This window comes from Narcine bancroftii, chromosome 1 (genome assembly GCF_036971445.1).
Source record: "Narcine bancroftii isolate sNarBan1 chromosome 1, sNarBan1.hap1, whole genome shotgun sequence".
Lineage (NCBI taxonomy): Eukaryota > Metazoa > Chordata > Chondrichthyes > Torpediniformes > Narcinidae > Narcine > Narcine bancroftii.
This window is the reverse complement of record NC_091469.1, coordinates 425,907,164-425,925,643: the sequence shown is the minus strand read 5'-3', so window position 1 is coordinate 425,925,643 and position 18,480 is coordinate 425,907,164. Positions and strand designations below refer to the sequence as shown.

Below are 18,480 nucleotides of genomic sequence, written 5' to 3'. Positions count from 1 at the left end.
GAAGGAAATGGCAGAAGTTATAGTTGATGCATTGGTGGTCATATACCAAAATTCCTTGGATTCTGGGCAGGTCCCGGCAGACTGGAAGACAGGAAATGTCATGCCACTTTTTAAGAAGGGATGTAGTCAGAAAACTGGAAATTATCGGCCAATTAGCTTGACGTCTGTAGTTGGAAAAATGCTTGAAGCCGTCATTAAAGATGAAATAGTGAAACTTTTGGAACGTAAGGGTACAATCAGGCAGATGCAGCATGGTTTTCGAAAGGGAAGATCTTGTTTGACAAACTTGTTAGGATTCTTTGAGGATATAATGGGTGCGGTGGATAGAGGGGAACAGGTTGATGTTGTATATTTGGATTTCCAGAAAGCGTTTGATAAGGTGCCGCACAAGAGACTTATCAGTAAGTTACAGGAAAGTAGAGTCCGGGGAAATATATTGGCCTGGATTGAAAATTGGTTGTCTGACAGTAGGCAGAGAGTCAGGATAAGTGGGAGTTTTTCAGGTTGGCAGAGAGTGGTAAGTGGGGTGCCGCAGGGGTCGGTGTTAGGCCCACAACTGTTCATCATTTACATTGATGACTTGGAGGAGGAGACAAAATGTGGTGTAGCCAAATTTGCGGATGACACCAAATTGAGTGGAAGAGTAAATTGTAATGAGGATGTGGAGAGTCTGCAGAGGGATATAGTTAAGCTGGATGAGTGGGCAAAGGTCTGGCAGATGGAGTACAATGTTAGTAAGTGTGAGGTTATCCACTTTGGCAAGAAAATTAAAAGAGCTGAATATTATTTAAAGGGTGAAAAACTACAGCATGCTGTTGTGCAAAGGGACTTGGGAGTGCTTGTGCATGAATCGCAAAAAGTTAGGTTGCAGGTGCAGCAGGTTATTAAGAAGGCAAATGGAATGTTGGCCTTCATCACTTGAGGAATTGAATTCAGGAGTAGGGAGGTAATGTTGCAACTGTATAAGATACTGGTAAGACTGCACCTGGAGTACTGTGTCCAGTTCTGGTCTCCATATTTGAGGAAGGATATACTGACTTTGGAGACGGTCCAGAGGAGGTTTACTAGGTTGATCCCTGGGATGAAGGGGTTGACTTATGATGAAAGATTAAATTGTCTAGGACTGTAATCGCTCGAGTTCAGAATGAGAGGAGATCTTATAGAAACATATAGGATTATGAAGGGTATGGATAGGATAGATGTAGGAAGGTTTTTTGAGCTGGCCGGGGAAACTAAAATGAGAGGACGCAGTCTCAAGATTTGGGGGAGTAGATTTAGGACAGAGATGAGAAAAAATAGTTTTTCCCAGAGAGTAGTGAATGTTTGGAATTCTCTAATCAGGGAAGTGGTTGAGGCTGCTTCATTAAACATATTTAAAATTCGGTTAGAAAAATTTTTACATGATAGAGGAATTAGGGGATATGGGGAGAAGGCAGGTAGATGGAGTTAGGTCATAAATTAGATCAGCCATGATCTTATTGAATGGCGGAGGAGGCTCGATGGGCCATTTTTGGCCTACTCCTGTTCCTACTTCCTACGTTCCTATGTTCCTAACAGTAGATCCAACATTGCCCCTTCTCTAGTGGGTACCTCTACGTTTTGTTGTTTTAAAAAAAAACTATCCTGCACACATTTTACCAACTCCAAACCATCCAGCCCTATCACAGAATGGGTTTCCCAATCTATATTTGGAAAATTAAAATCTCCCACAATCACAACCCTGTGCTTATTACAAATATCTGCTATCTCCTTTCAAATTTGCTCCTCGAGTTCTCACTCCCCATTAGGTGATCTATAATACACCCATATAAGTGTAACTACCCCTTTCCCATTCCTCAATTCCACCCAAATAGCCTTCCTTGACGAGTTGTCTAATCTATCCTGCCTAAGCACTGCTGTAATATTTTCCCTGACAAGCAATGCAACACTTCCGATTTTATCACACCTAAAGCAATGAAACCCAGGAATAGTTAGCTGTCAATCACATCCCTCCAGCACTTTTTCACTAATTGCTACCATGTCTTACTGCCAAGAGTCAATCCATACCCTCAGCTCATTCAACTTCCTTTCAATGCTCCTAGCATTAAAATATATGCATTTCAGAGATTTCCCACTTCTTACTCTCTGTTTGCCCTATCTTTACAAACAACTCTATTATGTTCTTTTTCCATCTTCATAAAGAGCATCTCCCTTCTCTATCACCTGCCTTTCCACCCTCAAACACTATCTACAAGCTTTCTTTGTTTGCAATCTAACCCCCTCCTTGCTGTACTCTTCAATTTTTTATTCCCTCCCCCAAACCATTCTAATTTACAGTCTCCTGAGTAGCCCCAGGATTTCCACAACTGAGGTACCACCACTAATCACCTCAGGATCTCGCTGATTAAACTTGCCCCATCAGGAACTTCTAGATGGTAACCTCTTTCTTCAAGCTACCACAGAGCTTCATTCCTTCCTCTATTTCAAGAGAAACATCAGACACAGCATTTCCAACCATCTACTGCTCTGGAACTTGCTTTCATCAGTTCCAAACAGTTTTCCCTGGATTGCACTTTTCAGTTACTTGTCAGTGTCCCACACACTGACTGACTGATTGAGCTGTTAACTCAACTCTGTCTCTCTTCCAGCTGAAACTCCAAAGAGAGCAGGTGACTCATGTCTTGCAAAACCCCCACCTTCTTGATCAAAACCACAGGAGTTCTTTCTTCTGCTCCTCTCCCATCTGTTATTAGATAAACAAAATCCAGGAGTGACCTTTCTATGAGCCCTTTGCAGAAAGGGTACTGGTAGACAGCATGACTCCAGCAAGAAAAATGGTCAAGTATTTTATGAAGTCAGTTCAATTAACACCTACTTGTGAAAGGTGCTTTTGTTCTCCAGAGATCCTGCAATGTGAATCCTTCAGTCTTCCAAATAAGATCTGTTTTAAAATGTGTGACCTACTCTAAATCTTTCTTATAAATTCTCCCCAAATATTAATATTGTTACCGTTGGGCCACTTGCTTTTATTCTGAATGTATATTGGTGCACAGCACTTTAACTAATTGAGGTGTCCCTGGTGCATTCAATTTTTTGAACTTTTGAGTGTCATATAACCTTAAAAGTTAAACTCAATGTGGTCATGATATTCAGCATCAAATGTTAACATAATTATAGTAAACAGTAATGCAAGTAACTGCAAGCTGGTATATAACAAAAAAACACTTATGAACTTCCTATGACCTAAAAGGTTGAATTCAATGTGGTCATGACATTCAGCACCAAATGTTACCCCTACTGAAGTGCCTTGGACATTTCTAGAGTGCTCCATATTGATTTGCATGGAGAACAGACAAGCAGACAAATTAATAGATATACATGCACAAATATATTAGATATGCATAATATCTGAGAAATATCTTATAAAAATGTTTGTTTAAGCTTCAGTAAAAAATACCAATGTCATAACTTATGAGCTTCTTGTCCAGATTAATCATATTAACAATCTTTCCTTTTTGAGGAAAAAGGTGATAAACACTTTTGTTTATTGCAGGTCACTGGTGTATCCATTTTTAATCAGAGGAGGAAAATCAACACCCTTCATTCCTTTTGCATTAGCTTTCATATTTTGCGCATTCAATGGATACTTGCAGGCCAGATACCTAATTAAGTATGCTGTTTACCCCTCAGACTGGATAACTGGTCCACGCTTCCTCACAGGTAATCTTTCTCTAAATGAAATGTTTAATTTGTGGTTCTAGGTCTCTAGCTGCATGATTCAGTTGCCAAAGACCAACTTTTAAAATTTTAAAACATTCTTGCACTACGAGTCATATCAATAACAACATCCACAAATGATCATCAACAATATATACATAATGAGATTTTTTCTTTTCCCCCATTTCCTCTCTCCCCTTCCCACCCTCATCAAAAATCGAGAAATGATAAAACACTTAAAACAAAGAAATAACAAAAAAAGGAAAAAAGTCGTATTGTCCACTTTTACATATGTAAATCTTATTGTGCTCATAACTATGTTGTTTTACGAGATGGAGGATTGTGGTCGGCCTTCTCCGACATATTTTATGTATGGCTCCCAAATTTGTCAAAATAATGTGCACTTGTCTTTCAGATTGTCTGTAATTTTTTCTAATGGAATAGACTTGTTTATTTCTGGATACTACTGTTGTATTTTAAGGTTTGTTTCCAATTTCCAGGATGTCCTAATACATTTTTTGGCTACTGCTAGCGCTATCATAATAAATTTTATTTGGGCTTTGTCTAATTTTAGTCCTAATTTTTTTGTCTTTTATATTATTTACCAGAAAACTTTTTGGATCTTTTGTTATATTATTTTTTGTGATTTTCTTGAATATTAGGTTTCGATATTCCCAGAAAAATTTTACTTTTGAGCATGTCCAAATTGCATGTAATGTTGATCCAATCTCTATTTTGCAACGAAAACATCTATCCGAAGCTGTTGGGTCCCATTCTTATAATTTCTGAGGAGTAATAAATAATGTATGTAGCCAGTTATATTGTATCATACGTAATCTAGTATTTATCATGTTCCTCATTGTTCCTCTACATAACTTCTCCCATGTTTTGTTCTTTATCTCTGTGTTTAAATCTTTTTTCAACTTTGTTTCAGTTTTAACTTTATTTCATCTTCTTCTTTATATTGTAATTTGATGGACATGTTTGTAATAATTTTTTTAATTATCATTGTGTCTGTGATTAAATATTCATAGTTGCTACTTTCTGGTATCTCAAGCTATTTCCCAATATATCTTTTAGATAAGTTTTCAATTGGCAATATGTAAATATTGTACTTTGTGTTATTCCATATTTATCTTTTAATTGTTCAAATTATTTCCCTAAAAACAATCTTCTATTTTCTTGATTCCTTTTCTATCCCATTCCTTGAAAAATAAATTGTTTATTGTAAAGGGGATTAATGGGTTTTGTGTTTAATATCATTTATCTTTTTTTCTTCCAGATGTATTCTTTATCATAATTTAAGTATGTGATGTAGTACTGGTGAATTGTTATATTACACCAATTTTTCATCCCATTTATAAAGTATGTGTTCCGGGATATTTACTCCCAATTGGTCTAATTCTATCTTAGTCCAGTCTGGTTTTTCTCCTCTCTGATAAAAATCTGGCAAGTACTTTAATTGTGTTAACCTGTCGTAGTTTTTAAAGTTTGGTAGCTGTAACCCTCCTTGTTTGTAACTCCATGTTAATTTTTCTAGCGCTTTTCTTTATTTCTTAACTTTCCATAAAAATTTCCTTACTATTTTTTTCAGTTTTGCAAAAAATTCTCTCAGGGGAATTGGTAACGTTTGAAATAGATATGTACTCGAGGGAACACATTTATCTTAATCCAGTTTACTCTTCCTATTAAAGTTAACGGCAGTTCTTTCCAATTCTCTAAATCGTCCTGTATTTTTTAAATTAATGGTTCATAATTTAATTTGTATAAATGTTTTAGATTGTTATCTATTTTGATACCAAGGCAACGTATTGCCTGTGATTGCCATTTGAAAAGGGTATTTTTTTAAAAATTCTGAATAATCAGTTTTGTTCATTGGATCGCCACTTTTATCAGTGTTAATCTTGTACCCTGATATCTCTCCATAATCTTTCAGTTTCATATGTAGTTTTTTTATTGACTTGTATAGTTCTGTTAAATATACTATGATGTCATCTGCAAATAGGCTGATTTTATATTCTTTCTCTTTTATTTTTATTCCTTTTATCATAGTTTCCTTCCTTATCAACTCGGCTAGTGGTTCAATAACCAAAGCGAACAATGAAGGGGATAATGGGCAACCCTGTCTTGTTGACCTGCTTAATTTAAAGTGATCTAATACATATCCATTTATTACTACCTTTGGTAACAGTCTATTATATAATGCTCAAATGTAGTTAATAAATTGTTCCGATAGTTTAAATTTCTGTAACAAATACTTCCACTCTACCCTATCAAAGGCTTTCTCTGCATCTAATGTAACAGCTACCGTTGGCATTTTATTTATTTGTGCTGCATGTATTAAATCAATAAGTTTACAAACATTATCAGCTGCTCATCTTTTTTTTAACAAATCCAGTTTAGACTTGCCTTACTAGTTTCAGTACACAATCATTCAGTCCGTTTGCTAGTAATTTTGCTATTAATTTATAATCTATATTCAATAATCTATATTCAGCCTGCAGCTGACGTGGACATTACCCCTCCATAAATCTTCGTCCGCGAAGCCAAGCCAAAGAGAAGAAGATATTCAATAATGATATGTATGAAGATGGCAATAGTGGATCTTTTCCCTCTTTTGGGATTACTGTAATCTAAAGACCAACTTGACAACTTAAAAAAATATATATATATTTTTCTCCATTTTTAAACTCGGGGTCTGTGGTAGTTGGGATTATCATCTGGTCACATGTATTTGGAGACTCTCAGAATGAACAATCACTTGGATGCTGATATGAATAATCAGAAAGTAAATACCTGAGCAAAGCAGCAGCACACCAAGGATGGAGTTTGATTCCAACAAATGTTTGGCATGGTCGATAAAACCAGAGATAAAACTGGATACTTAACATCTTGTCACTTGATCTGCAATGACCTGCTACTGTGCCTGCTGCCCCACCCCTTTTTGAACAATGTACTCATTTGTTACTGAAAGATGGAGCAACAAACAAAATGGGCAAGAAGGGCTCCCAGAGGACCTTGGATACTGAAGGCTTCCTTATCATGGTAGAGCTTTAGATCTGGAGCCTGGGTTGCTGCTGGATCAAGCAAATGTCTTTGTGGCTACAGAGGCTGCGGTAGCACTGGAGGTGAACCCATGGACACACTGTGTCTCTGAAGGGACCCTTTTGGTTCTCTTTCTCTTGTACTGTTGTGGGCACCTCTTTGCTTTATGGCAAACAGAAGACAATTTTGTGTAATATTACGAGTTCTGTACTATTACATGACAATAAAGGAATCTTGAATCTTGAAATGTTGGATGAACTCAGTGGGCCAGGGAAAGCAATGTTTTAGAAAGGAAAGGCAGTATTTTGGGCCTAAACACTTCATCAGGAATAACAAAAAATGGCCAGAAGCTGTCTAAACTGAATTGATTTTCTGACTTTAATATGTTTAGCTTGCGGTTTGTCCTCCATTGTAGCCTTGACTTGATGTTTGGAGTGATCAATTAGGCAATATCTTTTAGACCATTCTTTTAACTTGCAATTTCAACAACCTAGGGAAGGTGATTACATATAGTTTCCCCACTGACTAATGAGGAGCTAAAGGTAAACTAGAAAGCTGCAGATGGTGACACTAGAAAAATGCAGGAGGCCACACTGCATCCATAGAAAGCAAAAGGCAATTGACAATTTGGGCCTTAGCCCTTCTTTGGAGGGATGAAAATCAGGCAGACTCTGAATAAGAATATGGTTGGGGAATGGAGGGGAGAAGTAGGGAGGAGCACCGGCTAGCAGGTGATAGATGAATACAGGTGGAAAAAGGGAAAGGAGTGGGGAGGTGATAGGAGAGGGCAGACAACAAAGAAAGATGGCTCTCTGATAAGAGAAGGAAGCGAAGGGGCTGGATAGCTGGTGGAAGGGAGACAAGGGGATGAGGGAAAGCAAGAGAGCAGGGAATGGGTCCACAAAAATCAGAAAAATTGATATTGATGCTGTCTGGTCGGTGATTGCCAAGAAGAAATATAAAGTGTTCCTTCAATTTATGAGTGGCATTAACTAGGCAGTTTATGTGGTTATGGACAGACATGACTATGGCATTGGGGTGTGGAATTGAAGTGGTTGGTTTTGCGGAAAAGATCTCAGAGACTTTGAGATTCGCTTTCAGAGTTTATTGACATAATTGCATGGAGAGACTGCAGCAGCCGCCACCATCATGAGAACTCAAAATTTTAGCAGTTACAAGTTCATATTAGTACAAGAAAACAGACAAACTGACATGATCCTTTCTTACATTCTCCCATTCAGTGTCTCTTTTTTTTGGCTTGGCTTCGCGGACGAAGATTTATGGAGGGGGTAAAAAGTCCACGTCAGCTGCAGGCTCGTTTGTGGCTGACCAGTCCGATGCGGGACAGGCAGACACGATTGCAGCGGTTGCAAGGGAAAATTGGTTGGTTGGGGTTGGGTGTTGGGTTTTTCCTCCTTTGCCTTTTGTCAGTGAGGTGGGCTCTGCGGTCTTCTTCAAAGGAGGCTGCTGCCCGCCAAACTGTGAGGCGCCAAGATGCACGGTTTGAGGCGTTATCAGCCCACTGGCGGTGGTCAATGTGGCAGGCACCAAGAGATTTCTTTAGGCAGTCCTTGTACCTTTTCTTTGGTGCACCTCTGTCACGGTGGCCAGTGGAGAGCTCGCCATATAATACGATCTTGGGAAGGCGATGGTCCTCCATTCTGGAGACGTGACCCATCCAGCGCAGCTGGATCTTCAGCAGCGTGGACTCGATGCTGTCGACCTCTGCCATCTCGAGTACCTCGACGTTAGGGGTGTGAGCGCTCCAATGGATGTTGAGGATGGAGCGGAGACAACGCTGGTGGAAGCGTTCTAGGAGCCGTAGGTGGTGCCGGTAGAGGACCCATGATTCGGAGCCGAACAGGAGTGTGGGTATGACAACGGCTCTGTATACGCTTATCTTTGTGAGGTTTTTCAGTTGGTTGTTTTTCCAGACTCTTTTGTGTAGTCTTCCAAAGGCGCTATTTGCCTTGGCGAGTCTGTTGTCTATCTCATTGTCGATCCTTGCATCTGATGAAATGGTGCAGCCGAGATAAGTAAACTGGTTGACCGTTTTGAGTTTTGTGTGCCCGATGGAGATGTGGGGGGGCTGGTAGTCATGGTGGGGAGCTGGCTGATGGAGGACCTCAGTTTTCTTCAGGCTGACTTCCAGGCCAAACATTTTGGCAGTTTCCGCAAAGCAGGACGTCAAGCGCTGAAGAGCTGGCTCTGAATGGGCAACTAAAGCGGCATCATCTGCAAAGAGTAGTTCACGGACAAGTTTCTCTTGTGTCTTGGTGTGAGCTTGCAGGCGCCTCAGATTGAAGAGACTGCCATCCGTGCGGTACCGGATGTAAACAGCGTCTTCATTGTTGGGGTCTTTCATGGCTTGGTTCAGCATCATGCTGAAGAAGATTGAAAAGAGGGTTGGTGCGAGAACACAGCCTTGCTTCACGCCATTGTTAATGGAGAAGGGTTCAGAGAGCTCATTGCTGTATCTGACCCGACCTTGTTGGTTTTCGTGCAGTTGGATATATTTAAATATATATTTAAATTAGTCTTTGAGTACATCTTTATAATTCTCATTATTCTCTGCTATCTTGACCCAGGAGTTGCTCCAGACACTTCCTCTCCCCCTTTCCCTGGTTCCCAGAGTCTCTTGGCACTGAGCTATTCTCAACAGTTGTAATGCATCGTACACCAGTTTTAACCATTTCTACCACAGTTGGCAACTTGCCATTGCAGCAGATGTGGCACCCAACTAAGCGATTTCCTCTAATCTGTGACAGTTCCTGATGTAGTGGAGGCAGTAGTGGGAGCACTGGATGCAGTAAATGACCCCTACAGATTGATTGGTGAACTGTTGCTTCATTTGGAAGGACTGTTTGGGTACCAGACACTTCCCTCCTTCTAATATGTCCCACTTTCAAAAAATGTCATCTTCAAGAAAAGTAAGGAATGATATTCTGAATTGCATTTTATTCATCTGAATAAATCAAACTTCGTAATTGCATCTGTTAGTAGCTTTAATTTTTGTTGATAAAAGCGAATAAACATTTTCTTAGCTTCACACTTCATAACCATGAGAAAAACAAAGCATATTGTAAATGATAACGATACTCAACTTCAACCAATTATAAATGAATTGAAATGATAATAAATATTAACAATGAATAATAACAAATTCAAAGAAAAGTTTCTCGAGAGCCCACATCTCTTCCATGGTTATTCCAAGAATGAGAACGAGCTCCTCATCCGGTCAGATATTATGACATATGATGTCATAGTAACTATGGTAACTCTACAAAACAACTTTTTTTTTCTTAAAGGGCAAGTCATAAAATAACCACAAATCATAAACAAGGTTTTAACCTTTACACTGGATGGTGGTGAGGGAGGAAGTGTAAGTGAACTTCTTGAGATCACAGGAGTAGGTATGTATCAGGGAGGCAAGTAGTAGAAAGGGATGAATGGATGAGGAAGTCATGAATGATGCGATCCCTGCAAAAAGCAAAGAGGGGAGGAGTAGATGGGTCTGGTAATGGAATTCTGATGTTGAATGCATGGGGGTTGGTGAGGACGAGGGGAACCCTGCCCTTGTTGCATCTGTGGGATGCAACTAAAATTGGTTGGAGCTTATCACGAAAGATCCACCAGAAATTGGGTCTATGGTTGCAGCAATCCCTTTCAATAACAGTGAACAACCTGTCATCAGGTGCAAGGGCTCTTGTTACTGCTGTATGTGGCGCAGGTGCCACCCATCTCCCACACCTCTGCTCTGGCAATCGCCAGAACAGTCTTCTAGTTCATATGGGGATCCAAAATAGAAAGGGTTCAAAGGGTCATCATGTACACACCACCAAATAGCTGGGTAAGGGCATACCCAATGTGGTCCACCTTCATGTGTGACTTTATCAGGCTGTGCATGGAACCAAAGTATGAGGGCGCCAAATGCCACTATGCATGGAACATCATGTAGACACTGAGAGATGGTAAGATGGTTCCTGGAGCAGGCCATCTAGGACATCTGACAGAATGCCTCATCACCAGTGCTTACAAAAATTCACCAGGACCTTGAATGGCTGGTGGTGAGAGGAGCCCTCCCAGTCAGATCCAGAACATCACCCACAGTGCATGTTGATCCCAAGATGACTGGTGAGATGGCGATGGTCACCCACCTCTTTGCAGAAAGTAAATTCACTAAGAGTGTGTGGAGCAGGAGGTAAGGGTCCTTGTCACTGTTCATCCCCAGCAGCAGCCTAACAGAGGACTCTGATTTATGGTTTGTTCCCAGGGATGCAGGCGGAGTCAGACATCCGAAACTGCTGGAAGACCATCAATTCAGTGAAAGACGCACTTTACTCTTTCAACAGAGGAGGGAATAATGACCAGGTGTCACTGTGTGGCAATGAATGTAACCATGTACAGTGGTGGAAAATGTATGGGTATGAAACGAAGGGTGGGAAAAGTCTTTAAACTGTTTTCTTTCTGTAAATAATTTAACGTGAATAAAGTCTATTTTTGTTTTGTTTTAAATGTGGGGGTGTGTTGGGACCAGTGCAGATGTGTGAAAAATAGAGGATATGTGGATGAGGGCAGTAGAGAGGAAGCCACACTTTCTGAAGAAGTAGGACATCTTTGAAATCCTAAAATGAAAAACTTCACTGTGGAAGCATTTGGGGCAGGGATGGAGGAATTGAGAGAAAGGTATAGAATCCTTACAGGAGATGGGGTGAGAAGAAGTGTCATTAGGAAACTGAGTGTCAGTGAGTTTATAGAAGATGTCTGAAGATAGTTTGTCTCCTGAAATGGGAACAGAGGGATGTTGTTGGATGTGTGCAGAGGATAGATCATGGGGAAATAAATGGGGAAAGGGATTGATGGGAATTCTCTGTGAGCCAGCATAGACTTGGTAGACTGAATGACCTCATGGATTGGGAGCTTCCATGAAATGAGCACAAAATTATATTAGTGGTTCAGATTAAAGTTTGTGCTGTGAATCTTTTCATTTTGAAAGATACTGTTGAAGATTATTTTTTTTAAATCTTGATTTACTGATTTTTGCTGCAGGTTGGGGTCATTGATTCAGAAATGGTTAACAGCCATCAAATAATTAAAAGACTTCAATAATGGTATATGTTGTCTCATGAATAGGTAGTTGAAGCTGCTGTCATCCAGCTGAAAGAAGTAGACTCTTATTGTGATGTGACATACAATTATAGAAGTGAATATGTAGCAGCCTTTCTCAGTTCAACTTCATTTGTGGAGACAAATTGCTTAGCTTCTGATGGTGTTTTTGCACTGAATTAAGACATTTCCAGTATTATGAAAGTCAATGATAAGAAAAGTAGACAATGTCATTATGTAAGCTTTTGCAAACTGCCACAGGCTGCACCAAATATGTGAATGCTTAATTGAAGTAATTTTCTTCATCAAAATTGAGGTCAAATGCTGGCACATTGGTGACTGTACATTTGTCATGCAGCAGAATATGAAATGAAATCTTTGTGTGATCAAGGAAGGTGAGAGAGTTTCTGGACTGTGGATTTGAGGTCAGGGTACAAGATAGTTGCCAAGTTGATAAAGTTTACAAGCTCATTGTGGATGGAGGAGGCACCACCAATGTTGTCATCAATATAATGGAGAAAGAGTTGCAAGGTTTGCTTGTGTAGGTTTGTAACATGGATTGCCCATATATCCAACCAAAAAACAGCCATAGCTGGGACATATGAGAACTCATTGGTAGACCTTTGATTTGGAGATCTGGATGAGGCTAGTGCCGGGGACACACGTCAGAGGCTCTGTCCTGGGTCAGAATAGGAAAACACGTTGGAGCTCTGGCTTGGGGGTGGCCAGGGTCAGAGTGGAACTGTGTCAGAAGCATCAGAGGCTCTGGCCTAGGGATGGCCGGAGTCATGTGAAAATTAGCTATGGAGTTGTCGTAAGTTCTGGCCTGGATAGTCAAGGCAGAAAAGACCTAGAAGTGAAAGTAACTACAATGTTGTCGCAGTATGCTATTAGGCAGGTGAACTGGCCCCACTTGTCATGCATGCGACGGGGCAGCCGGGCAAAATGGTGTCATTGGGGGTTTCCTCCTGATCTTGGCACGCTTGGGGACCCACATGATGCCCCGGTGACATCGGGGGCCCCCAACGTGGTTCTCAGCCAGGTCCTGGCTGGGAATATAAGACCAGCCAGGCAGCCTGCAATAAATCAGTTTTTTGCTCACTGAACTCAATCCATCTGGTTGTGTGATCCTTCAGTTAGCAGTGTAGCCGCCGCTACAATTGATGACCCCGACAGGTTCAAACGTCTTTGAACCCAATATGAATAACCCTTTGATCAATGCTAAAGCCATCAAGCTTTCTGACTTCTGGGTTCAGGAGCTGGAGTCCTGGTTCAGCCACGCAGAGGCTCAGTTTCACCTCCGCCAGATTTCATCGGATTTGACCAAGTTTTACCATGTGGTCACCGCCCTGCACCAGGCCACCACCAAACGAGTGCTGCACCTCATTCGGCACCCACATGCGGAAGGTAAGTACAGGACCATCAAACGGGTGCTCACCAGCTTCCTCGGCCTCTCCAGGTGCCAGCATGCCGCTCGGATGCTGCGCTTCGACACCTTGGGGGGGACAGAACTCCAATTGAGTTGATGGATGAGATGCTCATGGGTGATCACTCCAACTGCCCACTCTTCGAGCACATCTGTCTGAAGACATCCGGCCGCTACTGTCCCAGGAGAGCTTCGTTGACCCTAGGTAGGTCACTCAAAAGGCTCAGGAGCCATGGCTCAAACGATTCCGGAGGGGTCAGCAGTCCAGCAGGTTACGAGTCATGGACATGACCACGCCAAGCCTTCCTCTAGCGCTGCGGTGGAACACCCAGCCCTTGCATGGGCCTCAAAGAGCATACCCAGAAGCAAGTCATCCACTTCAGGCCTCTGCTTCTTCCACCAGCGTTGGGGAGCCAAGGCTTGGAAGTGTCGTCAGCCCTGCTCATTCTAGGGAAGCGACCAGGTCAGCCGCTGTTAATGGCTGTGGTGGCTAGCCAAGAACACAGTCTTCTCTACCTGCAGGATTCAGTCTGCAGCCAACATTTCCTCGTTGACACCGGGGCCCAGATCAGCGTCATCCCGGCCACAGACATCAAGTCCCAGAACCTGCCTTGAGGACCTTCCCTCTGTGCAGCCAACTTGACGGAGATCCAAATATCGTCCACTTCCAGATCGGCCAGCGGAAGTTCTCATGGAGGTTCACCGTTTTGTCCCAACCGCTATCCTGGGTGTCGAACTCCTACTCGGCCATGGACTCTGGTCGACATTTGAGATAGTCGACTGGTAGATCCCCGTACCTTCCAATCCGTTTGCCTCAATGCCTCCCGCACAGAGCAGCCGTAGATGACCATGGTCAGCACGCCCAAGGACGAGTTTCAGCGTATCCTGGATGAGTTCCCGTCCCTCCTCAAGCTGCAGTTCTCCACCACATCACCATGCCACGGGGTGTTTCATTAAATCCCCACCCAAGGCCCACCCGTCCACACCAAAGCATGCCGGCTCCCGCCGGATAAGCTCCAGATAGCGAAGGAAGAGTTCTCACATCTGCAGGAGTGGGGATGATTCCTTGGGCCTCACCACTCCACTTGGTCCTGAAAGCCTCTGGCGGCTGGCGCCCCTTTGGTGATTATCTACGGCTTAACGACGCGACAGTACCTGACCTTTACCCGATGCCTCACATCCAGGACTTTATGGCCAACCTGCATGGCGCGAGGGTATTCTCCAAGGTCAACCTGGAGGACGGGTATCACCAAATCTTGGTGCACCCCGAAGATATACCTCGGCCACCATCACCCCCTTTGACTTGTTTGAGTTTCTACGCATGCCGTTCGGGCTCAAGGACATCGCCCAGACCTTCCAGCGCCTTATGGACACAGTGGGGAGGGATTTGAATTTTGTATTCATTTATCTAGACAACATCCTTGTCACCTGCAGAGACAGGCACAACATAAGTCCGACTTTGGCCTAATGATCAATCCAGCCAAGTGCCAGTTTGGGAAAGAGTCCATGCAGTTCCTGGGCCATACCATCATGGCTGAAGGAGCCATACCTGCCGCTACGAAGGATGCTGCAATCAGGGAGTTCCCACGCCTGGACAACCTCAAGTGGCTATGGGAGTTCACGGATATGGTCAATTTCTATAACCGCTTCATTCCAGGCACTGCGCGCATCATGCAGCCACTCTTCGCCCTCATTGTGGCTAAAGACAAGACACTCCCCATGACTCCAGAGGCCAGCAGGGCATTCGAAGGCACAAAAGATGTCCTCACGAAGGCTACCCTGCTCGTCCACCCACGTATCAACCTGCATATGGCGCTCTCAGTCGATGCCTCTGCCACAGCCATCAGAACTGTCCTGGAGCAGCAGGTGAACAGACAGTAGAAACCACTGGCATTCTTTAGCCGACTTCTTCGCCCGCCAGAGTGCAAGTATAGTGCTTTCGATTGTGAGTTGCTGGGCATGTATCTGGCGGTGTGTCATTTCCGCTATTTCTTAGAGGGGAGGCCTTTCCCCATTTTTACCGACCACAAACCCCTCACTCATGTGCTTGCTATGGCAAGAGATCCCTAGTCAGCCCGCCAGCAGCATCACCTCTCCTTTGCATCAGAGTTCACCACCGACATTCGGCACAAGGCGGGGAAAGACAACGTGGTTGCCGGCACACTCTTTTTTTTAAAACTTTATTTATTCGTTCAAAATACAGATATTAAGCAACATATATAACAATAAACTAAGCATGAACGATATATTTTATATATATAAAAGAAAAAGAGAAAAAAAAGGAAACCCCCCCCTTCACCCAACTCTCCTAAGGAAAGCCATAAAGAGAAAAAAAATAAAGAAAAATTAAGCATACATATTAAGATCTAATCAATGCAAATCAAAATGTAAATATTCTGAATATAACAACCACTTATTAATAAAAAAAACTATAGTTATCACGCGAAACATGTGATTTTTTTCCATTATTAAACAATATTTCATCTCATTATGCCATCTATTAATATCAATCATATTTGTATCTTTCCACGTACTAGCAATACATTTTTTCGCTACAGATAATGCTAAATATACAAAAGCAAGTTGAAATTTATCTAATCCCAGATCTTTCAGAGGTTGCAAACTACCCAATAAAAATACTGTCGGATCTAAAGGTATTTCAATCTTATACAGGTATTCCAAAAACAATTGTACTTGCTTCCAAAAAGACCAAACCGCATGAAAAAAAGTTCCAAAAGCATTACCACATCTAAAACACAAATGTGATTCATGAAAACCATATTTTTTTTAGCTTTTCAGGTGTTAAGTATAATTGATGTAAAAAATTATAATTAATCATTGCATAAATATCAGTCTAGTTACACTATCATAACAAATATCTGACCAATCATCCTCGGAAAAAATAAAACCAATCTCCGCTTCCCTTTTACCTTTAGATTTATCCCAACCCTTTTTATCCATACCATCCTGCAATATTTGATACATAACTGAAATATAACCCTTCTCTGGTACCTTCATAAGAAAAGTCTCAAATTTAGGCATTTCAGGTAAAGTCATATCTCTACCAAACATACATTTTACCAAAGATCGAATTTGATAATAAAGAAACAAAGAATTCTTATCAATACCATAACTGTCCCTCATCTGATCAAAAGATAAAAATTTACCTTCTTTAAAACAATCTCCCAATTTTTCCACACCTATAAATCTACAATGTAATAAACTTCGATTATGTATTGAGAAAGAAATAAGTTGATTATTATACAACGGAGTCAAGGCCGACAATTCACCACTAGAACCTATCATTTTCTTTTTTTGTCCATAACTTCATTAAATGTTTTAGTATAGGCACATTATGTTGCTGTAACAAATTTACATTCTATCTAAACAAAAATTGATGTATTTCAAATTCAAAAATATTTGCCATCTCAATTTTGGCCCAACTAGGGGGCTGTTCCAAATCCATCAATGTCCGACACACTCTCATGACCAGCCATTTGTACGCTGACACCCGGCCTCGACTTCGACCAGTTCGCCCGGAACCAGAAGTCCGACGAGGAGACCCAGGCTTTCAGGACTGCCATCGTGGGCCTGTGGTTCCAAGACCTCCCGACTCCTCACTGTGAGGGTACCGTACTGTGCGATGTCTCCATGGGCACCCCGTGACTCGTGGTTCCCCAGCAGTGGTGCAGGCAAGTCTTCCACCATATCCATGACCTTTCCCACGCTTCCATCAGGTCCACGGTCCGTATGGTGGCAGAACGTTTCGCCTGGCACGGGCTTCGGAAGCAGATTGCAGACTGGGCCATAACCTGCACCCATTGCCAGCTTTCCAAGGTGCACAGGCATATAAGAGTGCCCATACAAGATTTCGGACACATCCGGGAACAGTTCAGCCACATACATGTGGACATCGTTGGGCCCTTACCCGTTTCCCGAGGTAACCATTACCTTTTCACAGTGGTAGACCGCACCACTCGATGGCCCGAGGCAATCCTAATGCCAGTAGCCTCTATGGACTCCTGCACCTGAGCGCTTTTGAATGGTTGGGTTGCCCGGTTTGGCATCCCTAACCACCTCACCGGGGTGCCCAGTTTACCTCTGCACTCTGGGCACAGCTTGCCAACAGACTGGGGATCGAGCCAGTATTTTTTGCCCCTCACACCATAGCCTATCACCCACAGCCCAGTGGGCTAGTCGAGCAATTGCACCGCCACCTTAAGTCGGCACTTATGGCTTGCCTCACAGGCCCCGACTGGGTGGACAAGCTGCCTTGGGTGCTCCTGGGCATCCGCTCGACACTCAAAGAAGACCTACAGGCGTCATCAGCTGAGCTGGACTACTGTGGACCTCTAGCCCTACCCGGTGAGTTCATTAATGCACTCACAACCCCCAGTAGTTACCGCACGGTCTACTTCCCCACCTCCGGGACCAGTTGAACTCTGTCACACCCCCACCGCTGCCCAGGCACGGCACATAGGCTTCTTACGTCCCCAGCGAGCTGTACTCTGCAGTGTACGTTTTTCTCAGGCGGGGCCCATCCACAGCACCTCTACAAAGACCAGAGCTGTACAAAGTCGACCAGTGTTCAGGATCCACTTTCACACTGGACATCGGTGGTAAGAGGGAACTGTTTACGGTAGACAGGTTAAAGCCAGCCCAGCTTGATCCCACCGAACCAGTAGTTGTGGCCCAACCCAAGAAGTGAGGCCGCCCGGCAAAAAAGGACATTGGCGCCGGTTCCGGGGGGGGGGGGGTGGTGGTGGGTGCTGTGTGGCAGTACGCCATTAGGCAGGTAAACTGGCCCTGCTTGTCATGCATGTGGCGGGGCAGCTGGCCAAAATGGCACCGTTGGGGGTTTCCTCCCAACCTCGTCACCGGGCTCAGAAGCCCGCGCTTGGGGACCCATGTGATGCCCTGGTGATATCAGGGGCTCCCAGACAGGCAGCCTGCATTAAATCAGTTTTTGCTCACTGAACTCAACCTGTCTGGTTGTGCGATCCTTCAGTAAGCAGTGTAGCCGCCACTAAAATGTTAACTTTTTTAAAGAACAAAGGTGTCTTTGGGAAATTTTAGCTTTCATTTTCCTTTCTCACATCCAATCAGACTAACCCATCTATCCACCGCCCACTTGCTGCTCCCACTCATCGTTGCAAACAACTTTTGAAACTCAATGCACAGGCCAACAGATTATCAGTGCCTCCCTG

At 42.9% G+C, this 18,480-nt stretch overlaps 1 protein-coding gene across 1 annotated transcript in view; it reads left to right on the top strand.

Moving 5' to 3' along the window:
• srd5a1 (steroid-5-alpha-reductase, alpha polypeptide 1 (3-oxo-5 alpha-steroid delta 4-dehydrogenase alpha 1)) overlaps positions 1–18,480 on the top strand; it is a 77,854-nt gene that overhangs the window by 45,158 nt on the left and 14,216 nt on the right. The window contains exon 2 of the mRNA XM_069914190.1: positions 3,533–3,699. Coding sequence (XP_069770291.1) covers positions 3,533–3,699 — 167 coding nt within the window. The remainder of the gene's footprint in view (positions 1–3,532; positions 3,700–18,480) is intronic.